General features: G+C 57.2%; 2 protein-coding genes across 6 annotated transcripts in view; both read left to right on the top strand.

Annotated features, from left to right (window-relative positions):
- The window catches only part of TRPC7 (transient receptor potential cation channel subfamily C member 7), a 139,069-nt gene extending 135,142 nt beyond the window's left edge, over positions 1–3,927 (top strand). For 4 of the 5 annotated variants that reach the window (XM_047778694.1, XM_047778693.1, XM_047778692.1 and 1 more), the window contains 2 exons: positions 1,142–1,217; positions 3,078–3,927. In XM_047778694.1, the coding sequence (XP_047634650.1) occupies positions 1,142–1,217; positions 3,078–3,247 (246 nt within the window). In that variant the 3' untranslated portion in view covers positions 3,248–3,927. The remainder of the gene's footprint in view (positions 1–1,141; positions 1,218–3,077) is intronic. The other variant, XM_047778691.1, reaches the window with a different exon arrangement.
- A 20,014-nt stretch (positions 3,928–23,941) lies between these two features.
- Positions 23,942–24,997, top strand: SMIM32 (small integral membrane protein 32). Its single transcript, XM_047774494.1, has one exon. It carries the CDS (start codon positions 23,993–23,995, stop codon positions 24,302–24,304), a length of 312 nt encoding a protein of 103 aa, XP_047630450.1. The 5' UTR covers positions 23,942–23,992; the 3' UTR covers positions 24,305–24,997.
- The last annotated feature ends 2,606 nt before the right edge of the window (positions 24,998–27,603 follow it).

The raw sequence follows: 27,603 nt of genomic DNA, 5'->3' as shown, positions 1-27,603 counted from the left end.
GCCTGACTCCGGCCGTGCCAGATTTCAGGGATGCACTTATCTCGGCAAAACTTCCCGAGGCCCGGCCGCTCTGCCTCTGCCTCTGGTAGGAATTTTCCAAAGTACAGTGGACTTTTCCTCCACACCTGGTTCTGACTGTGTGCTAAGCGAACCTCCTCTCCTGCACAGCGGCTCCCCAGGAGGGGAGGCAGCTCGGCCTGGGCTGGCCTGTTAAGGCTGCCTTACTCCCCCACCCCCCATTGCATCAGTTGCTGAAATACAAGAAAGCCTTTCAGAGCTCAGGCCCCGGGAGGAGGGCATGGCGGGCTAAGGTCCCAAAGGCCAGGGCAGAGCTAGGCCCAGGCCCCTCCAGCAGCACCGTGGCTGGACCTCCTGCCACTGAGCGTATCCTGTTTTCACGTCCCAGGGTCAGGTGGCACTGAATCCTGGAGGGAAGTTAAACAGAGAGACTGGAACCTCCCCCACGAGGCAGGTGTTCGCTGGAGGAAAAAAAAAAAAAAAAGAAGAAGAAAAAAAGGCTTAACCTAAAAGATGAGAATTGTGTTTTATTTGGTGGATAAAACCGAGGACTCGAGCCCAGGACACAGCATCTCAGGCACCTCTGAGAGAAGGCTCTGCAGAGGCCAGGCGGGGAGTCAGGATACACAGGAGCTCTTGCAAGTCGGAGCATCGAAAGATTCCTGTTAATTAAGGGAAACCAGACATCTCAAGGAAGTGAGCACTTTTTCTATGGACGGGAAGGTGCGAGACTCTGGGCTCCCTGGAAGCATCCCTTTGGCGAGCACTCAGCTCTCTGGGACCAGTATCCTGCGTTTGCTCATCCTGACTCTCCTCAGGGCCCCCTGTCCAGGGAGGCTGCCGTGTCTGATGACTTGAGGATGCTCATCCCGCTTCCCCCCTGCATGTCCTCAGGGCTCACCGTCGGGGTGGTTGTCGTGGGATAGCTCGATGGCTGCAGCGTCCTGTTTGCTGAGACAGCAGGCGACATCTTTCGTCCACACAGGGAACCCCTCGAAAGTGAGGCCACAGTCAGGGGAGGATCCCCAGCTCTGCCGGGCGCTCTGGGGGAGGAAGGAGTCACACAGGCTGCCTCTGTGCTCAGCCAGGCTCGTTTAACTCCTTTCTTGTGTCCACATTTCAGAAAATCATGAAACGGCTCATTAAAAGATACGTCCTGAAGGCCCAGGTGGACAGAGAAAACGACGAAGTCAATGAAGGTAAGCAATGGGATTCGTTTCCCAGAAGGCGGGAGCTGGACGTGGCCTCAGCAGGCTGAAGTTGTCCTGTGGGCGGCGGGGCTGTGATCCTGGGGGGGCTCGGCTTCCCCGCTCAGTGGGGTGTTGGCAGAACACGGGTCCATGCAATGGTGGGACTGGGGTCTCTGTTCCCTGGCTGGCCGTCTGGCCCTAGAGGCCGCCCTCCCGTCTCTGCATACAGCCCCTTCATCTGAGTCCCAGCAACAGGACACAGAGCCCTGCTCGCATTGTTCTGCTTCCCGCAGTCACGGCTGCCTCCTGTGAGCTGGCATCCTGTCCCTGAGCTCAGGACGGCCCAGAATTCCCCATCCCGTGGGCACATAGACAGACACGGGCAGACGACACACCTCCTGCAGGTTCTGCGACAGCCTCAATGCCAGCTGGCCCTGTCCTGCCTTCCAGGCTTTCAGAATCTTGCTTCGCAAAGAACCCTGCCCCAGAAGCACTTACTAAGAATGCGGATCCCACGGCCCACCCAAACCAAATGAATCAGCAGGGCCCGGGGTCTACACTGTGATAAGAACACCAGGTCCTTCTGATGTTCACTGAAGTTTTCCAACTAGGTTATTTTCATTGTTTGGGTTATTTTCCAGTCTATTTTAAGCAATTACTCTTAAGGGAAAAGCAAACGACCATATACCAGGTAATTAATCTTCATGAGACACCTAGGATAAATATTTGCTCCCCAGAAACAGCCTCCTCCAAGAATGAAGGCATTAAGTCCATTGCAGGGGCCCCAGGGGCTTCCAGAAGGCGCCTAGTCATTTAGTGACCTTCTGGCTTGAGCAGCCTGAAGATCGGCAGTGACCAAATGACCGCTGGGCTGACCCCGTCTAGGAGCCAAGCAACAGCCCATTACCCGCCCCCCTCCTGTTGGGTCTCCCATATACACCTGCCAGATGCCATGGCAGCCAGCCCCCAGCAGCGTGTAAGGTGACTGACATAATGAAACGGATGACACAAAGTGGGGCGACCCAGGTTTCACACCGCCAGAATTCTAGTGAAGCCCCTAGGACAATAAAAGAGGGGAAATATGCCTTTGTCAGAACGGGGCCAAACTGTACCCTGAAGGCCTCTGCATCTTCTGTAAGGCATGCGTGGTGCAGAGATATGACTGATGTGGCTCAGGCAGTGGACTCCCACTTAAGTCCAGGATCTGCCATATCAGGAGAGACCCTGTCGACTCCCCTCTGCAGTTAATAAGAGTCCCACAGCCCAGGCCCATGTGGTTCATAAGAGAAGCAGAGGTCCCCACCTGGCGGTCCCTTGCTAGGGGAGGAGGAGGAGGGAGATCTGGCGCCGGGCGCCGGGAGGCACGCCGCTTCCGTGATCCAGACAAACCCCGCTCCTGCGAGGCTGCTCCACCGCCGGGTCCACTGTGCTGAGCCGATGCCCTCGGAGGCTTAGGCGTTTCTCCTCCCTGCGAAGAACAAAGGCAGGACCAAACAGGGAGCAGCATGAGAAAAAACAATCCAGTGAATGAAGGTGTTGTTCAGAGTCCTGAAATCTGCCTTTAATCTACAAGACCAGCAGGCTAGCCATCATGCTGTGACATGCGTGCTGGCGTTTCACACCCTGATCTCGACTTCTCTGTCGGCCTCAAACCCTTGCGTGGGGAGCTGGACTGGGAACGGGAGAAAGATCTTAAAGGGATCGATGTGTCCTCTGGTGGGGTTTAGGTCAAAACAGAGCCCCCGTCCCCTCGCCTCCACCCCTGGTGGGCTGGGCTGGGCCAGCAACCTGACATTCCTGCCGCACGTGCCTATGGGATGAGCCCCGTCTGCAGGCTCATACTCACCCAGCTCTCATCTGTCCTTGCAGGCGAACTGAAGGAAATCAAGCAAGATATTTCCAGCCTGCGCTATGAGCTTCTTGAAGAGAAATCTCAAGCTACCGGCGAGCTGGCGGACCTGATCCAACAGCTCAGTGAGAAATTTGGGAAGAACTTAAACAAAGAGCACCTGCGGGTGAACAAGGGCAAAGACATTTAGAGCCTGCGCCATCGCCACCTGTGACCTCTACCAGCATTCCAAGGCCAGGAGGGATGCCCTGGCCACCAGCCCCGGTGGGGAGGGGTCCCGGGCCCACTCCTCTAGGACTCTGAGGGGACCCTCTGGCTCCGTCCTGACCAGCCTTGCTGACATCTGCAGCCCAGTGGCCTGCCTGGACCCAGAATTGCTGGGAATCTAGGCTGTTGGGTGAGAAATTCGACCACAGGCGGAGGGAAGTGCTCCCTAACACGTGTGACACCTCCAGTCCGGTCACAGTGACATACGTCCCTGAGGCCAGCGCAGGAAAAGGCCATCCCAGATGCATTCCCGTGCCATCCCACTGCACATGGACCAAAGTGCTGTCTGCAACCAGAAGACAAACCGCCTCGTCCCATGCAGCCCCCCTTACCCCCTCCCCCGCGCCCACACACACCCATCAGAACCGGGAGGTGACCTGTGATCTATTCTTAAGTGCCAGATGAGAACACAGATAGCCTAATAGCAAAATAGTTCTATTTGTTTATTTTAAAAAAAGTTTAAAGATCCTAAATCAAAAATTGTACTGTAGGTAGCACTGTTCAGAGAACAAGATCCAAATGATGTATTTTTACCTTTATTAAAATTATCTTGTATTTACTATTTTTACCTGAAATGGAAAGAAATAAAATTACCTCATAATAGCCTGGGGCGCCCCTGTGGCTGCGCTGCCCTCCTGTTGTCCTGTGCCCTCTCTGGAGGTGGCCTTGGGTGTCCCAGGAGCAGCGCTGCTCTGGGAGGAGGAAGGGCAGATGGGAGGGGGCGGGTACCACCCCCTGAGAGTCACCCAGCCAGGCCCCTCACCTCCCAGAGTCTCCGCCTGTCCTCAGACCTAGTCACCCCACCCTCACCAAGGTCAGGAAGGAAGCAAAGCAAAGAGTGAGGGAAGCAAACATTTTCTCCCCCCCCCCCCGCACCCCCTCTCACCCTTTTCCTGGAGTGGGAGAGGCCGCCTGGCAAAAGGAGCCTGAAAGCCTTCCAAGAGGCCTAGGTGTGAGTAGGGAAAGCAGCCACCAGAGGGCGCCCCAGCCCCGAGCGACGCCCATTCCGAGCAGGCGACGCCCATTCCGAGAGCGGGCTGGATGGCCCCAGGGATCGCTGCCGAGTAGCACGAACTGATGCACCCTGAGCACTTGCAGTGAACCCCGCAGGGGCTCTGCAGGCATCGGTCACTGAACCCTCACAGCAACGCTCTGAGGAAGGTCGAGGTCACAGGTTCAAATGCCTTGCAGACACCCTCGACAGGCAAAGTACATGGGCGCATGTGCATCTGTATGCATGCGTGTGTGGTTTCTAGGTGCATATGTGTGAGGGGGCCTGTGTTTAGTGACATACAGTCTATCTTCAGAGATCAAAGGTGCTGCCTCAACGCTGCCCTAAGAAAAGTGCAGCTCAAAGGCAGCGATAAACAACTGAATTGGTCCCAGCTGACACCCAGCCCAGCTAATTGTTGCTGGAAGAGAGCGCGCATTTTGCCAAATCCTCCCCACTTCTAGGGGGGGAAAGCCCATGGTGGTTGGGCCTTGGCAGCCAAGTGGGGCACTAGAGAAAGTACCCTGAAATGTGACTCCAACCGGGGCCTTCCCAGTACCACCACTACCCAGGGCTCCACGAGAAGGGGACAGAGGCAGCCGGCAGGACCAGGACGTCTGTCTGTGCAGGGAGCTTTGCCCAGGGGCTCACCACGGGCGGTCCACGTGGGGCCCAAGGGTGGCTTTCAAAGCACCGGCAAATCCCGAAGAGCCCATCACACTGTGAGCTTGTCTTTGTGACGGTGCCTTGGGAGGAAGAGAATGGCTGCTCCTCCGTGGCCCCCCAAAGGCTGCAAGGGGTGGGGCAGGGATGCAGGGGTAAGTCCATTCCTCTTCCCACGAAGTGCCTCGGTGTCCCATCTGGAGGACAAAGTACCCACACTTGTGAAAAATTTCCTTTCAGATCCTTCATTTATCATCATCAGAATGCAAATAAACACTTCTAAGATGCATTATTCAGTGGCCCTGCCTTCTACCCAAAGCAGCTGGCAACCCCACTGTCAAACCCCGGGGTGCCCTTTCCTATCAGACCTATGCCTCCAGTTTGCTGCTTAACTTGATGAAGGAAAACAAGTCCCACTAAGTCCCTGAAACCTGGGGAGGAAAACAAGCTGCCCCCGTCAGGCTTTGGCGGCTGTCTGGGGGTGCTGGCGGTCCAGGAAGGGATTTATGGTGGCCCGAGAGATGGGGGGAGGGACCCCTCTTTCATGGAAAGCTGTTGGAGAGGCCTGGGTCTGAGGGCGGGCAGAGCTGTCAGCCGCTAGGCAGGTGCTTCGTGGTTTTCTAGGCGCTGATGGCCTCCCTCGCTCCCCCCCTCTTCCTGGGCGCCTCTGGAATTAGCCAGGCAGGGGAAGCAGCTCTTGGAGACACAGAAACAGAGGAGTGGAGTCAGGGAAGGGGACAAGGACAGAGAGGAGGAGGAGGAGTCCACAGACAGCCCCCACCCCCAGACTCGCACGCCTCCCCAGGTACCCAATGGGTTGCTGTGCAACCTTCTGCCTGTCACTGTGTGGTCTGTCACTTCTATGTGTACATGCAACCTTAGGCTCTTTGTGTTTGTGGGGCTCAGGAGAAGCAGAGCTGTCCAGGCCTCCGGGTAAGCAGTGGTTAAGGAGCAAGTTCTCCAGCGACTTGTCACCTCCTGACAGTTCCTAGTCAGATGTGACAGATCCTAGTAACACCGCCTGGGCAAAACCCCCCAATTAGCCCCCAGAGCTCTTCCTGAAGGGCAAGAATTCACGCACTTGAGAAAAGCACAGCCCTGCTCTTCCCATCACAGGGCCTCTCCCTCCCTCCCAGCCAGGCCCCAAGGAAACACCTGCCCCAAGCAGCCCAGACCGGAGGAGGTTCCCTAATAGGGGGCGACTCTGAGAAAGTTCCTCCCAGGGTCTGCACACCTAGGAAGCCGGTGACAAGAACCATCATCACGTCTGCGGGCCTTGGGGAGGCTGAGGCACCGTGTCCTGCTCTGGGGAACTCAGCCTTGGCGTCTGGTTAAAAATAAGCGGCCTCATCGCCTGTCAGTCCTCAAAGCGCTCATTATCTCCTATATAAAGGGTAGAGCTTGAGGCTCCAGGAGTTTTGATCCTGGGAAGCAGGGAGGCCACGCCCCATTCTATGCTTATCTGTCTCTTCATCCCCTGAAGGGCGGACTTAGAGGGCGGGACTCTGGGATAAGCAGGTGGATTTCCAACAACTCAAGCTTGTTAACCCTGCAGCAAGCCCCCTTCCCACCTCTCCGCAGACAGAGGGCCCCTGAGCTCCCCAGCCTCAGGGCAGAGGCGCCCTGGCCGGCTCTTCCTGGAAAAAGAAGCGCCCTGGGTTTCTGCCTCTGCTTCCCCATCATGGTTAAGCCCTAGGGAGGTACCCGGTCCTTTTAATTTCGGGGGGGCGGGGGGAAATGACACAGAGGCAGGAAAAAAAAAAGCGTCCAGGGCTTGGGTTCCTGAAGAACCCAAGAAAGGAGAGGATGGAGGGAAGAAAGAAAAGATTTGAGAGAAGCGGTGCTGCAGGACAGAGGGCTCCCCCCAGTGAGCCCCGCTTCCCTCCGAGGGCTGGAGAGGGATGGACGGAAGGCTCTGAAAACGAATGGCCTCCTTGGTGCCATAGCGACGGGCCAGGTCCTCCCCCAGCATTCGGGGCAGCCAGGGCAGCAGGAGGAAGAGGAGGGGGGCTGGGGCTCCCCGAGGGAGGGGGACGGGGTTGGAGGGCGCCCACATGACAATACGCTTAAAAAGTGCAGATTTCACATCCTCAGAGTGTCTGCATCGGGAGGAACTGGGTCCAGCAGAGCCCATCGGCCGTGCCCGCGGGTCCTGTGGCACCGACCCCACACGTCCCCACGCCCACGGCCCGCCCGCCCCAGCAGCGCACAGGGGAAATAGAAGGCAAAAGAAGGCAGCTATATCCAAATAAACACGTGCCAGGACCCACTCTGGTGTCTTTGGGCAGATCGGACCCTCTGGGAGTGGACAGCACTTCTAACTGTGCCAATTCCACCCACCTCCAGGGCCCCGGGCTCACGGGTGAGGCAGAGGGCGGGTGGGGGAGGGGAGGGCCTGACTTTGTCCTGCCTGTGACCGCCTCTTCGGAGGCAAACTACATCTCACCCCCAGTCAATCGACCCTGGCACCAACACAGCCTCAAGCAGGGCGATCGCATTCCTGCCGTTGCCATGAGACCTCTAGCATGTGCACACTGGGAACCAGAGACGCTTTTGTCCACAAGGGTCGCTGAACAGGACAATGGGAATCTGGGACACCAGTGGTCCCCTCCCTGCCGCACAGACGGGCTGTCTGCAGGAGAGGTCAAACAGATGAGCAAAGGGAGAGGGGAGAAGGGAAGGTGGGAGGGCCTGGGGGGGGAGGAGAAAAGGGGAAAGGTGGAGAGGGCAGCTGTGCCATTTCCTTGCCCCTGAGGCCCTTCCTCCTGCAGCTCTTCCTCTGGCTGGGGAGCTGCTCCAGAAACCTTCTCAGCTTGGCTGCCAAATAAAGACCCATTCTGGTTGATGCTAGTTTGCCTGGGTTGCTGGGAGTCCTTTACATCCTTAGAATCCGATGAACACAGAAATGACTCTAGGACTTTTCTGCCTCCCCTCTCTACCCGGAGCAGTCTTACATGTCTGTAGTTAGAGGGGCAAAGGCCAGAAACTGCCACGATGGTTGTTCTTGAGACTCCTTGAGCTTCATGACAGTGGGTGACGGTACCCAGCTGGTTAAACTGTTTCAAGAGTGAATGCACAAGATGCTGGGCGTAAGAGCTGCACTGGGGACCAGGTGGTGGGCGCACCTCAGGCCTGGGAGGGGATTCTTCTTCCCCCTCAGCTCCAGCTCTGGAAGGATCCAGAAGTGGCACCCTGGGCACTTCTGTGGGGGACAGTGGCCCCAGTGAGGCACCTCTCCCCAGCTGTGCCAGCAGCAAGGAGCGGGGAGGCTGAGGGGGACCAAAACAGCAAGGGGACAAGGGGACTACAGCTGTCACTCTCATTTGAGGGGGTTACCACTCAGAGGCCTCAGAAATAACCTGCCGACACTTTGAGGATGACCAGTTTCTGGCTGGCAGGGTCCCTGCTGTCCGCAGTGAACTTGGCCTTACTGGTAGGAGCAGGCTGCAGAAGTGGGCTATGCGAGTTACATAAACACAGCTCAATACTGGATCTGGGGGACGCGTGCTGTTTTCGGAGAGCTCAGACGGCTGCGAGTGGCCCGGATCCCAGCAGCTGTACCACCGACTCCTGGGGTTTTCAGACTGGTGGTGCCAGGGAGGCAGGGACCACCCCAGACCCAAGCTGGATCAGTCTCCACGAGGGAAGAAGATAGGCTGGATCATTTCAGTGATGGAACAGAACAGAGCCCCAGGGTTTCACTCAGCTCCGATCAATCACAGGACAGACACGCCAGCAAAACAGAGCCACTGGAGGCTCCCCGACCTGCAGAACTGAATGAGAAGCCAAAAGGCCACGGAGCCCTGCTGAAGGTGAATGATCTGAGAGCCCGGCAGCTTTTTTAGGCACCTCCCCACGTAAAGACGCTCACAGCATCCTCCCTGGCTGTCACCAGCAGCGTGAAGAGAATGTGTATTCTGAGCCTTGGTAAAAGGCCCTGGAGCTGGGGGGCCAGGGTGTCTTTTCATGACCGCCCCCCCCACCCCCGCCCAAAGGCACACGGATGTCCTGCTGCTGTACTCTGGGCCTTCCAAGCCACCATGTCCCCAGGCACCGGCTCCCTCCAGGGAAACCACTCTCATTGCGCTGAGGCTGCAGCCAGAGGCCGGTATGGATCAGTATTCTGGTCACTCTGGAGAGATTCTCAGCTCTTCCGCCCAAGGGGAGAAATACCGCTTTGCCGATTCTTAAAGACTTTCCAGTCCTCTCTCTGCATACATATGACACAAAAGATTGAGCCGAAGGTGAAACAAAAGGGACCTCTTCCAGACAACAGAGCTCACAACGATGGTTTCAGACAAAAGCACGAATGTGTGAGGAAACCCAGGGATTGTCACGCCCCACACAACCCGGGGACGCATCGATCCCCCCCCACAAGTGTCCGGGGCCAGGTGACTGCGATGCTGAAGAGACTCCAGGTGCACCAAGCCTCTGGCGCCCATCACACGGTCAGGGATGAGGAGGGGGCTATAGAGTGGGGATGGGGTCTTGGCCTGAGCCCCCAGCACCCCAGCCAGAGGAAGAGAAGGTGGAGCTCCCCACATCCCACACTGCCATGCAGGTCCCCTGGCCGCAGAGACCCCAGACAACCCAAGCGGATGTGGAGGGTGAGAGCATCGTGGACCCCAGGAACCCACGGGCCTCTCTGCTGAAAAAGAAGCCAGAACCGCGAGACACTCAGCTGCGCCACCACAGAGGGTCTGGCACAGCGAAACTGCTTACCTGCCAGGCCTCTGCATCTCTGCCCTGCAGACTGTGGCCACCCAGGGCCAGAAGCCTCCACTGGCACAAAGCACAGGAGCTGGGGGCTGTGTAACCTCCTCCTGGTCACAGCCCAGGCTCCGAGCCCAGCAGCACGGATGCTAGTGGACAGAGAGCCAGGAAACTCAGCCCTGGCTGCTGCCCTGTTCCAGGAAGGATTCAGGTGAGTTCCCAAGCGAGAGAGGAAAATGAGGCTATGGGAGTTTATACCACATCAGGGGCCTCCAGGAAACCCGCCTGGGGTGGGGGAGGCCTGCCTTTGCTAATTCTCCTCCCACGTGGACACCCAGCTTGGTCCCGGGACTCCAGGGAGCTGGTTCAGCACAAGCCGTGGCTCCATCAGCACATGCCCCCCAGGGGCTTGTCCTAGTAGACAGCTTGGCTTTGCTACTCACTTTCAAGACGCTGCGTGGAGAGAAACCTCGGGGGACCAGCAGCCTCTGCTTCTTTCCCGTGGAGCCCAGATCCCAGCCGTGCAACAATTCCCAGCTCCCAGTGCGCGGAGAGGAAGAGCCACCCAGCTGACACCTGTCAACCACCGACTCATGGGAAATAGTGTTGTTTGAAGACCTAAGTTCTGAGATGGTGTCTTCCCCAAACAGGAGGCAACTCAAAGGGATGAAAAGACCCCTAACGCAGGAGAGGAATCTTACCCATTCACCCCAAGAGAATGACTGCCTCCCCCCACCGGTACCTCAATCAACAGCCCAAGAACGCAAGTCCGCAGGTGTTGAAGCCTCAGTGAGGACGCCCAAGCCCCCAGGGCAACTTGGCTCCACCTGGAAAGAAATCTTGTTTCTATGGGCCAACAGAAACCCGAGAAAACAGCTCTGGCTGTCTCACGGGAGGAGGTAGGCTTTGCCCAACAAGCTCCAGGCAGTCAGTCAACGAAGCCAAGCCCTCAGCTGGGAGCAGATAAACAGATTTGAGATTTGTAATGAGAGTGGCAGATGCCGAGGTGGTCACAGGGCAGAGGCGGGTCACTGCCTGGGGGCACTGGTGACTCTCCCTTTGATTCCTAGCCTTATAGCCCTCCAGGCACCGGCACACCCCTTATCACACTCAATTAAAACAGCCACCCAGCCGGGTGGGCAGGGCAGGGTTTGTTATCCTCTCCGTCTAGGGAGCTGGTAGGTAATGCAAGTATCCCATTGGAAGGGCAGGTTAAACCCCCGGGGGCCCCTGAGTGCCATGTACTGGGCTGGGTGCAGAGTGGGTGCCAGTGAACACAGGTGAACAGGGGCTGCCCTTTGGCTAAACAACCCGTGTAGAGGGCCTGTCCTGGGCAGCCCGGGGCAGGAAGGATGCGCCTTGCAGGGCATTTGTCAGCGCCGTCCTAGGACCACCTGCCTCAAATCTCCCGGGACACTTGCTGATGACAGAAAACTACACACTGGGAGTGGGGTCTAGGAATCCATATATTTGGAGGACGGGGTGCCCACACATATGAAAGTTCTCAGGCCAGGGATCGAACCTACGCCACTGCTGTAACCAGAACCACAGAGGTGACACCACCAGATCCTTAGCCCTCTGAACCACCAGGGACCGCCTAGGAATCTGTACTTTAACATGCTCCCGGGTGACTCTGGTGGTCCGCTGCATTTGGACACCACGGCCACGGAAGTCCCCCTGCCAGACAACATGGCCGTCAGGTCACCTGACTGATGGGCAGTAAAGGACTGGGGACTCATGGTCCAGGGCTTTCACTAGCTGTCTTCACCAAGGAGGTGGGACTGATCCAGGTTAGGAAGCATGCGTAAGAGTCAGGCACACAGAAAAGATGGGGGATAAAGCATTGGCGCATCAAGAAAAAAAAGGGGGGGTGAATAGTGCAATGTGACTTTACCCTGTGCTGCAGATCCATGTCCAACAGCATCTTCACGAAGCGAAAACTCCGCACAGGAAGCACTAACAAGGGCTGGGTGATCACCCTCTCCAGGCACGGCCTTGGTGGGACTGGGTCTCCTGCTTCCTGGACATGAGGAAATGCCACTCCTGCTCCACAGGGGTCACAGGCAGGGTCCCCTCCCGCCTGCCCTGGGATCTCGGGGCTCGCCTGGAGTCAGACAAACTGCCCCAGTGAGGACGGCAAGCTTCCTGGGTGTCCTGGCACAGGACCACCTGGGAGGGACCCTTCAGGCCCCCTCCCCCATGCCAGGGGCAGTTCTGCCAACAGGGGGAGGGGGGCAGAGAGAAGGCACCAAGCTCTCCTCGGGCCCAGCAAGCTGCGGGGCAGGGGGGCGGGGGGTCCACTCCTCTTCCCACCACAACTAACAGGGGAGGGGGGAAGCAGAAAGACAGAAAGAGGAGGAAAGACTCCCGGGCTGAGATCTACACTTAATTTTTATCACCCTTTCCGACTCTGTGATGGAATCTAAGCCACTTCCGTTGTGTATCAGAAGGAATGTGCTGTTTAAGTGCGCTGGTAATTAGGCCCAGGTAATTCGCTCTTTAATAATCAGCTTGTTGCTCCCTCCAGCTCCCTAACCCCCTCCTGCCTCCGCCTGTTTCCCGCCCAGCCCCCTCCCTGGCGGGATGCCTTAAAGGGCCCAGCTGGCTTATCATCTTCTCCCTTTCTCTCCCAACAGGAGTGGCAGGAGTGGTCCAGGCGGGCCTTTTCCAACCCGAGATTCAGAGGGGGCTGGGAGAAGGGCCCTGAGGGCCTGAGGAGCAGACTCTGGGAAAGGGTGCTATGTGGCAGCCTGGACACTGGAAAGGCCAGCGTGCTCACCTCAGGCTCTGCAGACCCCCGACCCCATCCTCCCGCTGCCAGGGGGTGGGGGGGTGGGGGTGGGGGGGAGATGCTATTTCTGCGAAGCCACAATTGGCAGGAGTCTCTCTAACATCCCAGCCGGCCATCCCCTCAAGTGGGTGCATAGAGGACAGAAAAGTGTCCTTGGTGACGGTACTGCCAGGGTCACTGTGACTCTAGGACTCCCAGCGACAGCCACTACCTTCCTGGGCAATGCCTGCCAGGCCGGGGCAGGAAGGAGCCCGGAGAGGGGGACGGGGGGCTGCAGGAGGCCTGATGGATGAGGCTTATCAGAAAGAAGGATCCCAGAGAGGGGAGAGAAATAAAAATGCAACTTACTGTTGCTACAAAATTAGTATTCTCATTAAAAAAGCAAACACAGTCGCCGGAGAAATTTTCAAAAACCTCAGCACTCAAAAAAAAAGAAGGAGGAAAGAAAAGGAAAATCGCCCTTAATCCCACCATGCAGAGACCATTATTAGAGGGTAGTTACTTAGGGTTTTCTTTGCATAGGATATCAATCCCGAGCCACAAACTCAAGTGGGTCATGACGTCATGCGGAGTTCCCGCTGTGGCGCAGTGGAAACCAATCCAACTAGTAACCATGGGGATGCAGGTTCGACCCCTGGCTCCTCAGTGGGTTAAGGATCTGGCGTTGCCATGAGGTGTGGTGTAGGTCGCAGATGGGGCTCGGATCCTGTGTTGCTGCGGCTGTGGCTCCAATTTGACACCTAACCTGGGAACTTCCATATGCCGTGGGTGCGGGCCTAAGAGAAAAGAAAGGAAAAAAAAAAAAGAAAGAAATGTCATGCTATTTTTCCATCAGTGCTTCTCCTCGAGGAGCCCACCCTGAAGCGCTCGGAATCTCAGCTCCGAGTCCACACACCCACTCTCCCCGGCGCTGAGCTGAACTCTGCGGGCAAAGCTGGGTGGGCGGCTCTCCTCCCAGCCCTCCCCGCGGGCGTCCACCGCCACCGCCGCCGCCGCCGCCCTCTCTGCTTCTGAAAGGTCAGTCCTGCTGTGCACCCCCTCGTTCCCTTCTAGAGGCGTCTTCGGGCACCCCCTCACCACCCTCCCCGCCTTCCTGGAGCAGGGGTACCTGAGCCCTCCTTGTGTCCAAACCACTGCAGAGCTGGAGGAAGCGAGCTGGGCCCCCCACCTGCACTTCGCCACATGCTAAGGTGAGCTCCCTGTGGGGCTTCCATCTCCCTCTGCACCCTGGTCCCCAAACTATCCAGGTTTCCAGCCTCCCTCCCAAGGCAGAGAGTCCTTCTGCTACCTTGAAGGGACCCCCCCCACCGCAACACCTAAGATTGCCTTGTCTCGCCAGCACCTCTCCTAGTCCACCCTCCCACCCAACACTGCCCCAAGGTCGGGGAGATGGCTTCTAACTGTGGGGACCAGGACGCCTGCACAGGGCTACCACACAGGCCTGCGCGGTGCATGCGCTGAAGAGAGGTGGCCGGCTGTGGGCTGAGGATGCAACTGGAAGCTAAAAGCTGCCCTGGCCCTGCCACCGAGAGAGGTGCCTTTTCACAATTCGCTCCCTGGTGCCATAGGGCTAGCACGGCCCTGCCCGGCCCTTCAGGCCTTGTCCCAAGCCTCCTACCCAGGCCTAGAGTTTGGGGAGCTCAAAAGCCAATCATTCGAGTCTGCTAACTTGGCCATCCCTTCCTGTCCGAGGCAGCTAAGGTTGGGCAGCCTGACCACCATCAGCCTGCCAGGAAGGGTCACAGGTGTCAGCACACGCAAGGGGACACCTTGGTCAGGGCTCGAGGACATATTTCATACACACACGCACACATGCAAACACGCACACATGCAAACAAGCACTCACACTCCTTGCTCCAAATGCTAGATTCAAATCCTTGGGGCCCAGGCCAGAACCTGTCTTTTAAAAGCTCCCAAGTGATTCTGAAGGGCTTGGGGAGAAGGGGTCCCATGAGGAGAAAGAATCCCTGGAGACCCACCCGCAGCTCAGCAACCCTCGTGGGGGGTGCAGATGCTGCCCTTCTGGCCTGGGTGGGCGATCCCAGGACCCGGCCCGGCTGGGTGAGGGGACGGTCACACCTCACACGCCCTGCACAGCCCCACGCATCTTCCCAGTTTCCCTCTTTGGTTCCGGTTGAGACGTTGGGAAAAAAAACCCTCTCAACGCCATGTCTGCGGGAGTGTCATTTGAAGGGCTCTCTCTGAGGAGGGCCAGTGATGCCAGGTCCTCCGGCCCCTCTCCCACCCGCAGGCGGAGCCCACAGGCAGTGTCTTAAGGGAGCGGCAGGGGTGAGGGGAGAAGCCCCTTCCCCAGCACTCCTGGGGTTGGGGGGACGGCCCCCACGTGCCACCTCAGAGGAAACTTCCAGATGGAGACCCCCTCACTCCTGAGCCCCAGGGGAAGAACAGGTCAAATTTCCTTTGCCTCAGCGTAAAATGGCAAAGCTGATGCAGTTTCTAATTTAGGTTTTAAAATGCCACTTAAAGGACAGCTTCAGTCCTGTCACTTGAAACTTTTTTTAAATAATCACATTTCCTCATGAATCAGGCCACGGGCATATGTGTCCCTTCCTCCCTGTCAAGAACTGACAGAGCGAGAAGGACATTCTCAGATTTCTTCATGACCAACGTGCGGCTTCTTGGTCAGGGGGGCCCTGAGCCCCAACCATGCTCCCTCGGCCCGCGGCCTCTGACGGGGATCCTGACCCCCCACGGCCCTCCCTGGGGGAGAAGAGAGAAGAGGATGCTGCCCAGAGGCACAGGTGCAAGACGGACAGGGAAGAGACCCCCACTTCCCCAGATCCTGCCCAAGGGGAAGGTGTTGGGGAGGGGTGATGGCTGAAGGGGACACGTCTCCAAAATTAAGATAATTGGGATTCCGAGGAGCTTTGTAAGAGAGGTACCAAGCTGTCTTTTTGTTTGGTTTCATTTAAACTTTGGAAGAAAAAGAAAAGCATTTTTCTTTTATGGAAATTTGAAATCTTTGAGGAATAATTTTCTAATTATTCCTCAAGGAATATATTTCTGAATTGGGTAAACTTGGCTTCTCCTCCTCTTTCTGGAAAAGGAAGGGAGTCCTTCTATATTGTAAATGTGGGTGGGGGAGGGGCAGGAAGCCTGTCTTCAGAGGGGAGCTCTCATTGCCCACCCTCCCGTTACCTTGGGAAGGGGCTCTGGGGTTTGGGCCCACGACAACAGGGTCTCAGGAGCCCAGACCAGCTGCAGGGGCGCCATCAAGAAGGAAGAGTCTTCCCCAGAGGATTGGGTTTGCAGGCTTGGCCTGGTCCTTGGGATGGGGGGTGAGTAGGGGCGGCGCCTGAACATGCAGGGCTGGTACCCACCCCAGGGAGGGAGGTCAGGCCTCTGACTGTCTACCTCGGACCCAGATCTGGAGCAGAATCTAGAGGCAGAGTTCAAGCATGCCCCGCTCAAGTCTCCCATCTTGGCCCAGACCTCCTACAGGCTGCCTGGGGTGGGGTGGGGGGTCCGGGGTGGCCCAGAGAAGAATGTACTCATGGCAGGGGCTGGTGACACACCTTCTGGCAGGTCCCCAGTGCCAGAGCTTCTTACTGACTCAGATCAGGTCTTTCTAGCTGGTGCTGCCCTTGGCCATGGGTGGGGTCACAAGTCCCCTGAGCTTTCACTTAAGTCTCCCAGGTACAGGTTCAGCCACACCTGAATCCTACGAAGGTGGAGCCCTCCCCAGTCCTTCCTTTGCAATAGATCCCCTGTCCCCACTTCTCCCCAGACACCACATCGGGCATCCCAGGCAGAGCTGGAAGCAGGACCAGCCCTCAGCTTGTCTGCCCGTGGGAGCCCTCAGCTCACAGACCTAAGTCTGTGAACAAGGAAAGACCCCTTCCCACCGTCTCCGACATGCTGGAACCACAACGGGCATCTCGCTTATCAAGACCCCAACCGTGCCGCATCTTCTGCTCAGGCCCTCACTTGAGACCTCCAGGGCTTTGGATAGGGATAATAACGGAGGCTGGCCATCAGGAATGTTCTAGAACAACCCGCCAGACTGAAAGGAGGAGCATTACCTGCGCCCATGTGCTGATGTCTGGACTTTCCAACCTGTCTGCCTCAATGGCCCGTTGAACCCCCAGCAGGGGACAAGGAGTAAACCCCTCGGTAGTTACCACTTCCTCCGGGGTTTACTCCAGGATGACTTCCACTGTCTACATTGCCCCTTGTCTATATTCTCCCAGTAAGGACCAAATACCACTTTTATAACCAGAATAAAATCAAGAGGAAATGCGTTTATTTTAAAAAGGTCAGTGGAAGCCACTGGACGTCACTGACTCAGGTAGTGACCTCAAGATAATGGGTTCCCTGTGGCAGGGGGCCACCTGTGGGATGGATCCAGGTGGGTTTACCGGGAGGCAACGAAGCTTCAGCTTCCGGCCCGAACTCATGCTGCCCTGTCACGTGTTTATAAAAGTTGCAAAGCCAAGAGTTGAAACAGCTGTTTCCCACTACAACCCCCCCACCCCACCCCCGCTGCCACACTCCTCCTCAGGCTGAGTGGCACTGAAGGGACCGTGGGAATGTGGGTGACCCAGACCCTAGGGGAGAGGAGGCTGAGTCAGACATTCTCCCCCCCCCCAGCATTAGCACATGTTACCGAGTGGTTTCCTGTTACTTTGCAGGTAAGGTCCTTCCGGCCCTCCCTCCACTGTGGTTCCCAGAAACACTCAACCACTTGAACTCACAAGTGTCAGGACATGAAGGTACAGCGTCAGAGTGAGGACAGGGTGCGGAGTTGTCAACAAACACGGGACACCCAGAAACATGATGACGGAAGGGAACTGAGGTTGGAAACATTCAGCCCTGGAAGTCAGTCTGGACTTGTAAAAATTCTAGCTTTTTAAACTGTCTCCCTTATTGTGATTCCGTTTCTCATGCTAAATGAATATTTACTTTAAAACCTGATTTTGTGGTGGTGTCCTCAGAGAGGGCCCCTAAGACGTAGGAGCTCCGGGTTCCATAAAACCTGGCTCCGCCCATAAGGATGGGCCACAGAGGACCGTGTGCAGGGCAGGGGGCCGCTGGAATGTCAGTGTCCAGCCAAGAGGCACTGCCCAGGACATCATGGACCTGATGCCACTGACCATGGAAACAAAGCACTGGCTTTGAGGGGCTCTGATCTTGGCTCAGACTCACAGGTCCAAACCCAAGCATGTAACTCTCACCTTGGAAGACTCTGAATCTGGCACATGGTCAAAGGCATCTGTCAACAGCTGGAGACTGCCCGGGTCTCACCCACCCAGGAGAGAGGCTGGACAGGAAGGGTTGGCTGGGGAGCGGGCTGGGAGAGGGGGGTTCTGAGAAGAGGTGCGTCTGGCTGGGACTCCAGCCCGGCACCTGCCCCTTCCTCCAAGCCTCGACAGCCCAGGGTGAAGGGGCCCCAGCCCCAGGAGGGGAGAGATGACTCTACTCTTGCCCCACCTCCAAGCCCAGCTCTGCACAGCTGCACACATCCTGCCTGGGGGGACTCTTCTTTCTGGCCACCCTCTGGCCTGGATGAGACATTCAGCTTGAAGGGCTCCCCACCAAGTCCTTCCTTCCCTTTTCCTCTCCCAAGGGTCAGACCCACACTGTGATCTGAAGGCTCTCCCAGCCTACCCCTACTCCGGCTCCCACACCTCTCCTCCCCCACAGGTACGTCCCCTAGGAAATCTCTCACTCATGCTTCCTCAGAGGATCCACACTGACAGAGGACCAAACTGGATTCTTCTTCTGGCCATAATCAGAATAATTAAAGGAGACTGCAAGATGGTCACTTTTGCATTGTGAGATTCAATGCTGTTCAGGGCTGTACCCGGGTGCCATCTAAAATAATCCTGCAGCCCACCTGAAGGAGGCACACCGAGCCTTAAGAAATGCAATCCAACAAAGAGCCATCTCCAGATGCGAACTTTCGCATGTAGAATATGGGTCATCAATGGGGACCTGCCGTACAGCACAGGGCGATCCACTCGTTGTTCTGGGATAACCCACATGGGAATGGCTACGGGTACGGGTACGCCTGCCTCACTCTCTGCATCACTTTCTGTGCAGCAGAAGTTAACACAACACTGTCCATCAATTATACTTCTGTCGAATGAAATTAAAAAAGAAAAGAAAAGAAAGTAGGAGTTCTCGCTTGGGCACAGTAAGTTAAGAATCCAACTGCTATGGCTTGAGTCACCACAGAAGCGAGAGTTCTGGCCAGCAGAGTGGATTAAAGGATCTGACACTGGATGCAATCCCTGGCCCAGAAACTTCCATATGTGCCACGGGTGTGGCCATAAAAGAAAAGAAAGGAACGTAAAAAATAAAATAAATAAAAACAAGAGGAGCCATCTCTTCCTGAGTGAGTTCTGTAGGTAGGCCTGGCCTCACCACCAAGCCCAGGCCTTTCCATGAAAGAGTTCAAGATGCCATAGACGGGATGGGGTGTGGGGCTTCTTAATGGACTGATTATACCCGTTCTCTGCTTTGCTGCCTGTCTCCACTTCTTGGTCCCAGGAACCCCCTCTGGCTCCCAGTGTCCTTCCAAGTGTAACCTCATGGGCCAGGCTTCCCTTCCCCTGAAGTATAGGGACAGGAACCAGAGGATCCCAACCAGAAGGCCAGGTACCCCTGAGCCTGGCTACCGATTCCAAACAACACCCCTATCCCTTTTAGGCACATGCTGGCTCCATCCCAGATTCAGCCTACTTCCACTCTTGGCCAGAGCAGCGGCCTGTTTCTTAGTGGGCAGTGACCCCACTCGTGGCTCCACTCCAACACCTGACCAGGCAGAGGCAGTGGGCGGAGTACAGCTTCACCTTTGTGCAAACCCCTGTCCTTCCCAGAGGACGCTAGGTGATCAGGCTCAGGGGGTGGCCGTTTGACCGAGTAGCCTGCAAGCTTTGTGTCCCTGGAACCCGCTTGTCTAGAGACCACACAGCTAAAGGAACCCTGACTGGCAGAGGAGGTCACATCATTGACACCCAAGAGAAAGATGCTGAGGTAGTAACCAGTGAGTCTTGGTCTAGAAAATGCCCAGAGTCCACCAGTGTCAGAGGCAGCACACGGCCTGCAGACCCAGGTCCCGGGCAGCCCCGGAACCACATCACTGACCCTCCATCCCACCCTCCCATCCTGCAAGACCCTCAGGCCCATAGGATCAGAAGACAGAGGTAGAGACACCCTCTCTGGGATCAGAGCCCTTCTGCGATCTCTCTCCTGGCAGCACCGTCTCTCCCGCACACCCCTGCCTGTCTCCCGTCTTCCCGCTCCTCGGACTGCAGCCCCCCGAAAGCCCTGGCCCGACGATTCGCCAAGCCTACTGTTGCTTGTTTCCTTTTGGAAAAATCGCTTCATTTCAGAGCCTGGGCTTGGCCTGCTTGCTACAATAAGCAAAATCAAATGCAATCTGTGGTCACTAACCACAGCGGTTGCCAAAGCCATCTTTATTAAAAAAAAAAAAAAAAAATGCCAGGGGTGATGGTTCAAATCAAAACGTCTGCGCTCAAGGGCATGGCCAGCATTCACAGAGGGCACGGAGGCCGCTTCACAGCGGCTGAATGTGCCCTGTACACAGGGAAACCCACACCAGCAGCAGCCAACTCCAACCCCAGACAGCACCATTTCACCCTTGACGTTCACCCCAGCCCCCGGATGACGCTGATGGCCTTAATAATCATTCCTCTGGAGAGGAAGAAACAAAAATAGCTTCGCCAGGCACTGCGGGCCGGCGCGGCACCGTTTATGAAATCCTGGGGCTGTAAAGCGTGCAGTCTCCCAAGTTGCCATGAAACAGCTACCAAAGGGCCCATCGCGGCAGGAGGGGCACGAGGCCTCACTGCCCCCGGTTCCTCTGCAGACAGGCCAGCAGGGAGGGAGCACGTGTCACTCAGCCACCACATAATGGCGAAGAGGTGGTGCCGGGTCTCAGCCCTGTGACCGCTGCCTGTCAAAGCCAACCTCCGGGCCCCTTTATAATCTTCCCCACGACTTAAAAGTGTGGGTACACAAAGCTCCCCTAATGGAAGGTTGCTCTGGCTTGTGTAAAAAGCTGTGTAAACTTCATCTCTGCATTTACTCAGCACTGGCCTTGTTTGATTTCCTGCCCAGGGATGTGCAGGACACGTGACTGCCCTCCCCGGGGCTCTGAACCTCTTTCAGCAAAGAAACAGTGCCCTCCCCCTCCGAGACCAAAGAACCCCCCCCAAGAGGGCAAGGTACCACCTCCAACTTGACCCAAAGGAAAGGCTGTCTGGCCACATGCTCTCTGCTAAGTACTCACGGGAAAAAGCAGCTTAAGACTGAGTGGACCAGCACGGGCTGCCAAGTCCGAGGCTCCCTGCGACCCTGACCCAGCCCTGTGACCTTGGCAAGCCCCACACGTCTCGAGGCTCCAGCTGCCTCCTCGGGAAAACAGAGGTGACAGCGTGTCTGTCTCGCAGGTCGCTGTGAGGAGCAAGTGCTTGGCCTAAGGAAAGCGCTCTGTGGCTGGGGGCTCCTAGAACTACCAATAGAGGCAGCCCACGGGAGCGGTTCACTGTGTGGACTCTGGAGCCCACAGCCCAGGTTCAAGTCTCAGCTGCACCATTCACAGGCTGCGAGGCCTCGTGGATGTTACTTCTGCAAAATGCAGTCTGGTGATGAAAAGCAGTCGCCCTGAGGCATGAGCGCTGCCTGGGGCTCCAGATGCAGAGATTTCCCTGCCCCACCCTGGGCAGGGGAGCTGCAGAGCCCCAGCATCTATGCTAAACCCTCTGCAGACAGCCCCGGCCCTGGGCCCACTTCCTGGGCGACCGCAGCACCTTTCCAGAGCAGAACCAGAATTCATTTACCATCCGCTCTTATGTTAGAGCCCCAAAGGCTGAGGCCTGCCCAGATCCCACTTAGGACCTCTCCACTGAGTCGCCCAGACTTCCTTCCCCCGCCTGGCGTCTTACCTTATGGGTGGACGGGACAGGAAGTGGGGTCAGCCAGGCCCCCATGACTCCGCATGCAAACACATGGAGGAAATTCCAGGCCAAGCCGCAAATGGAGCTACAAGCAAAAAACATTTTGATGTTTTCCTTCATTGTATATATCTTGGGCATGATCTTGAACAAAAAAAGAAATGTTTAATATGCAATTTAAAATAATTTTGTTCTATACCTTAAGCAAACACCCAGGGCCCAGGGAGTCACTGACAGCAAGGGCTTCGCCTGGGTAAAATCCCCTCCATCCAATTCACATGCCCGTTCTCCCCTGGGCTGAAAGTGTCCCTGAGGAAGCTCATTCTGGTTTCACATAACGTCCCTGGGAATCCTGCGGGCTGAGTAACGCTGTCCCAAATAGGTCAGGCCTTCAGAGGAAGGGACTCTGTCCCTCGCCTGATCGGCCCACATCCAGGGCTGCTGCATCACTGTTACATGGGGGCCGACCTGTGCTAACACGGATAAGCCCTGCCCCTGGCAGAGCCAGCTTTCCCATCTGGAAAATAAGGGGTGGGCTAAGCAGCCACCAGGCATGGAGCCTCAGGGTCCTGTGCTGTTGGAGCACACTGGGCAGCACCCCAGAACCCAGGTGGGCAGATGGGGTCTGCTCTCCACCCCATGCCCACACATGGCCTTCTGTGAGCCTTAGGCTGACCCGTGGAACTGCAGGAAAACAGTGCCAAGGGTCTCGGGAGCATTTCTGCACCTGTTCCCAAGCTGTCAAACTCCTTGTGGGGTCAGGGCTTAGGACCACAATTTGAATGTTAGACAACGGGCTTGCAGAGGTGTTTCTCCTGACTGAGCCAGGCTTTGTGGGAATGTGCTCTGGGCGAGGGTGGCCCTGCACACCTTGCTTGTTACTGTTAAGCCCATGGGCCAGGTGGGAGGTGTGATGGGGAGAGAGAAATAACAAGCTCGTTTCAGCTCGTTTGCCACTGGTTCCTTCACCCAGCGCTCTCCAAGCTCTCCCAAGTCCTGCACCCCTTGAGAGGGGAAGGAGGTGTAGGGGAGAGAAACACAGCTGCCTTCTTGGCCCCACAGGGGTCTCAGAGTTGGGACGAGGTGGTGGGGGTTGCGGGGGGGGGGGGGTGTGTGCCCAGGATGCAAAAATGAAAGGAGGCACACTCACTCCTGACCCTGCACTTGAACTTCCTCAGCAAGTACCTCCTTCAGTTTTGAGCCAGACAATGACAGTCCAGGGCAGTCAGGACTTCTTGAGAAGTTCAGGGGCTGTGGTGGCAGGGGGCACTGGTTCCCATTCCAGTCTGGGGATGTGGGGGTGGTGGAACTCTTCTCAAAGGAAGTAAGAGTTTGGACTCCTGAAACAAGGAGACCCCCTTCAATCCTGCTGACAGCAAAGGCTTTGCCAGGGCTGCCAAGGGTGGTTGTGCCATGGCCAGCATCACCTCTTCCCCAGCAGAACTGTCCAGGGTCTCTGAGCAAGTGAGCCCTTAATGGGGGGAGCGCACGTGCCCTCGGGGAGAGAGAAGCTGGGGCCCATGGAAGCAGTCCCAGTTTGTCTGCGAGCCCTCTGGCCCTGCCCTGGGGCCTCTGCTGGACCCCAGTGCCCTCCGTGAGCTACCCAGCCTTGGGGCTCAGAGCCAACAGGGCTGCGCCTGGAGGGAGGGATCCAGGAGAAAATGGAAAGCAGGTACCCATGGCCGGCTGAGCCTGCTCTCCGAATCGGTTTGCTGTCTGAAATCGGTTTGCTGAATCCATACAGCTCTGTTTTGCGTGTGTCTGTAGTCGTCTCAGTACTGTCTGTCTTTCCGTGACCCTGTGTTTTCTCCCTCCCTCTCTGTGTGTCCCTCTGTCCCTGAGTGATGTGGGGCCGGCCAGGGCAGGCCCAGCCCTATCCTCTCTCTCGCTCTCATTGGTTCGCAGCGGCTCCGGGGACCGAGCCGCCAGTCCCGCCCCCCCGCCCGCGACCTGAGCGCACCGGGCCACTTCAGAGCTCAGTCTCCTGCTCAAGACAGGAGCACAGCAGCTGGTGCCAGAGGGGACAAGGCTCGGCGCGCACTGGGCATCTCGACAGCGACTCTGGCTGCAGAACTGCTCCAAGACACGGCGGCAGCGGTGGCGCGGGAGGACGCGGAGGACTTCCTGCCTGAGCCCTCGTTGCATTCGGCGTCCCGCAAGGACCCCAGCCTCGGCCGCACTGGCCACTCACCTCTCGCCGCCGCCGCAGCCCAGGGGCGCTCCGGGGCTCATCGGAGCCGGCGTCTGAGTTGAGAGGGTGGCGGTAAACCAGATCGCTCATTCGGGACCGCGCGTGGCGAAGACGAGAAACCTGGAAAGCCCGGAGGTCTTGGGTGCCTAGCCGTCCAGCTCTGAGCCGCGGGGAGGGCAGCTGAGCGCGGCAGCGAGGGAGCAGCAGCGGTCCGGGGGCTCCGCGGCCCCGCAGGCACCGGGGATCGGGGTCAGTCAGTCCTGCGCAGCGGGGCGGTGGGGCGGGGTGGGGGGGGCGCGGCATGGAGGCACCGGGAGGCGCCGGGAGGCGCGAGGCGAAGTGAGGTGGCCGGGCCGGGGTCGGCGGCCCCGCGGGCCATGTACGGCGACGTGTTCAACGCCACGGGCGGCCCGGAGGCGGCGGTAGGCGGCGCCCTGGCTCTGGCAGCCACGGTCAAGGCGGAGGGAGCTTTGCCGCTGGAGCTGGCCACCGCGCGCGGGATGCGGGACGGCGCGGCCGCCAAGCCCGACCTGCCCACCTACCTGCTGCTCTTCTTCCTGCTGCTGCTCTCCGTGGCGCTTGTCGTCCTCTTCATCGGCTGCCAGCTGCGCCACTCGGCCTTCGCTGCGATGCCCCACGACCGCTCGCTGCGGGACGCCCGTGCGCCCTGGAAGATGCGGCCGGTGTAGCGGCTGGGCCAGCCAGTCCGGCGGGTGCCGGTCCCGGTCTCGCCACCAGCAGTCGGTATGAACCCTGCAGGGCGCTCCTGACTCCCCTGGGAACACTGTGCCCTGACCCCAACAACCCTTCCAGGCCTCGAGCTGCAGCCGGGACATCAAGGGAATCGGAGGCGTTAGGACGCTGCAGAGGACCCGGACCCTCGTGGCCCCGGGGAATCAACGTTTTGCTCCCCTGGCAGAGCCTCTTTTTCCTGGACAGCGGGTCCGCTGGGTGCCTTTCCGCAATTCGGCGCGCCTGCCCGGACGCGGGAGCCCTCCTCGCCGCCTGCCTACTTCCCTACTTCGTACATTCAAGGGGCAGGCGCCGCGAGACTCCCCTGTGGCCCTGTGGCAGTCTTTCCGCGGCTGCTACCGCCGTCCCCTTCTTTGGTACCAAGGGTCCCACTAGGTTCCGAGCGTGAACTCATCCAGGCTTGGGAATGATGGCCCTTGGGGGCTGCATCCCCGGGGGAAGTGAGGGGACGCGGAGTTTCACTGGGTCCCGCCAGGGTCCGAGGACCCGGTTTTCCCCGCCCGCAAGCGCGGAGGGGAAGCAGTTCTAGAGGCACAGCGTCCCACTTGCAGCAGCCTGTGGTCAAAGATCCGCGTCCTACATCTCCAGGGGCCGTATTTCTACAATAAAACCTCACCGAATTAGATCCAGTGCTGAGGCCGCTCTGGTCATTGGTTGCGCCGCTGGGGAAGCGGGGATAAGGGCAGGGCGAGCCAGAGCAGGCTGACACCCGCGGCGGACCTCCCACCTCCCTGCGACCCAAGTCAGTTTTAATGATACTTGCTCTCTAGCTGGAGCTTTCCCTGGGGTCAGTTACTTGCTCTGGCAAGTGTTTTCAGAGTGGGTTTCAAAGAGGAATTGCTGCCTCATCTGCTGAAATAACGTCCCCTGTTACAGGCAGGGCTCCACCGAGACCTTCCCCGCCCCACGGTTCTTCCCACCTGGCATCCATTCCATTGCTCTCAGAGCCTCTCTGGGCCTGAACCCTGTCAAAAGTCACTTCTGAACCAGAACCACCTGGTGACACCAGCTGGTAAAAGGCCTAAGGGTCAGGGGACAGGGGCAGCTGCTCAGCACTTCTTCCCCAATTGGGTGGGAGGCCCTGCTCTGGAGAAGAGCCAGCAAAGCAATGGATGAATAGGCCCAACCAAGAGGAGCCGATTTCAAAGCACCTGAGAGGGAACGGAAAGAACTGTGATAACCTTGACCCTTTTCAAAGTGAACCTGAGTCTAGGGAGTCTTCTTTATGGCGGTTTAAAATAGGAATCATATGGTTCATGAGGCTACCAGCAAATGTTTGACTAAAAGGAGATTTGGTAGATTATCCAATCCAGAACTTCTAAACCATTGAGGGGTCGCTCAGGTTTTGAGGATCTGAAGACTGCTAAAGACACTTGTCTGGAAGACACTTGTTTGGCAAAATGGATACAGGGGACACAACTGTGCGAACTTTTTGTGAGGGTTGACAGATACTGACACCCATCTAAGGACCAAAGCTGAGGCTGGGAAAAGACTTGCCAGGGCCCCAGTCTCGGCCAGGGCTCCCCACCGTCACTTCTCCTCCCAGCCAGTGCCCAGGATTCCCTCCCGTCCTGTGATGCAGCAGAGCTTCATCTTGGGCTCCATTAGCCATGTCAGAGAGAGCTAACACAGCTGAGCCCTCATGGAGCTAGTTCTGTGACATGCTCACAGAACACTCTGGTTTGGGGAAATGCAGCCAGATCCTTCTAGCCTTTTGTAATGGTAACTCAGCTAATCTGTGTGACCCTTGGGTGCAGAGAAGATGAAATGGAATAAATGTTAAACCAACACGGCTGAGAGAGGGGACCCTTCAGCCCTCACTGGGGAGCCGTGAGGGGCAGGAGACTACTGCAGCAGCATCACGTCCTCCTCCACATCTCCCAGGGGCCACGTCGCAGGGCAGCATGCAGAGTGCTCAGACGCACAAGCTCTGGAGTCTGTCTGGATTTAAATGCCAGCTCTTCTGCACACTGGCTGTTCGACCCTGTGTAAATTCCTTACTCTATCTTAGCGTGTTTCCTTACCTGTGAAATGGGTATTCGATCACCTAGCTCTACAGGTTGAATGTCAAATGACGTAACCAGTGTAACATGCTGGCATCCAGACGTTGGCTGCTGTCGTCACCGAGCCTCAGGCTTGAGGCAGCACTGCCGCAGGAAGAGGCTGACCCACAGACAGGACACGCTTTCCCCACGGCTCCCTGTCTACCAGGACCACAAACAAATGCAAGGGGAAAATATCAGAGCATGACTGGCCCAGCGGGCACCTGCAGTTCCTGGGCCAGAATCAGCTGAAGCCAGAGTGGTCCAGAAAGCCCTTGGGACCCCGTAATAAAATGCTGGCCCAAGGCATCAAGAGGTTAAATTTTTTAAAAAAATGCTAAGATGGAGACAACCTGGAAAGCATCTTTCTAATGCTTCTGTACAGTTGCAGTGGGTTTAGCCACAAGGCGAAAAGCCACTTCAAATGAGCAAATACTTCTGGAAGAAATTCCTAGGTAACTGGGCTGTCTAGAGTTGGAATCTAGAAACCAAAGCAGGGGGAGAGGAAATGGATTCAAGTTCTGCTTTTTACCAGGACTGTGGCTAGTGTTAGACTTGATGAGCAGTGTTAGCTCCTTTGTCATGTGGGACCTGGTCTTGGATTCTCCCCCGGGAAGCAGGGATTTGGCCAAGTTCATGTCTGTCTTCTGCGGGTATGCGGGTAAGTGGACTAGTCTGGTAACTGCACACTGCGGTGGGTATCAGGAAGGGCAGTCTACACACACACACATCCGCCTGCCCTTTGTTCTCCCACCAAGCCCACGATGCTTGGAGCTACCTTTGACAGGCTGGGCACGGCAGGCTAAAGAGAGGGCTGAGAGCCACCTTGACATGGGTGTTTAGCTGCTCTGGGAGCAGACAAGAGGGCTGAGAACGCACTTTTAATGCAGGGGAGGGGGATGGGTGGGGGGAATTAGGGAAGGGGGCTGTAGATGCCAGGAACAAGGGAGAAAGAGCATAATTCAGTGACCAAGAGCCGGAGCCCTGGAGCCAGGGAACCTGATCTTGGCCCCCCACTCCGTGTCTGGGTCCTACTTCTGGATTTCTGAAAACCTGCTTCCTCGTCTGTGAAATATTTGGGATAATAACAGGCCCTGCCTCATGGGGTTTTCAACACTGTGGGAGACACTGTAGGTACAGTGTTCAGCTCATGTTTGCCAGGGAGTGAGTGCTTGGGATGTGAGCTGTCATCA

This window comes from Phacochoerus africanus, chromosome 4, assembly GCF_016906955.1.
Source record: "Phacochoerus africanus isolate WHEZ1 chromosome 4, ROS_Pafr_v1, whole genome shotgun sequence".
Classification (NCBI taxonomy): domain Eukaryota; kingdom Metazoa; phylum Chordata; class Mammalia; order Artiodactyla; family Suidae; genus Phacochoerus; species Phacochoerus africanus.
Note: the sequence above shows the minus strand (reverse complement) of the source record. Positions and strands in the feature narration are given on the sequence as shown.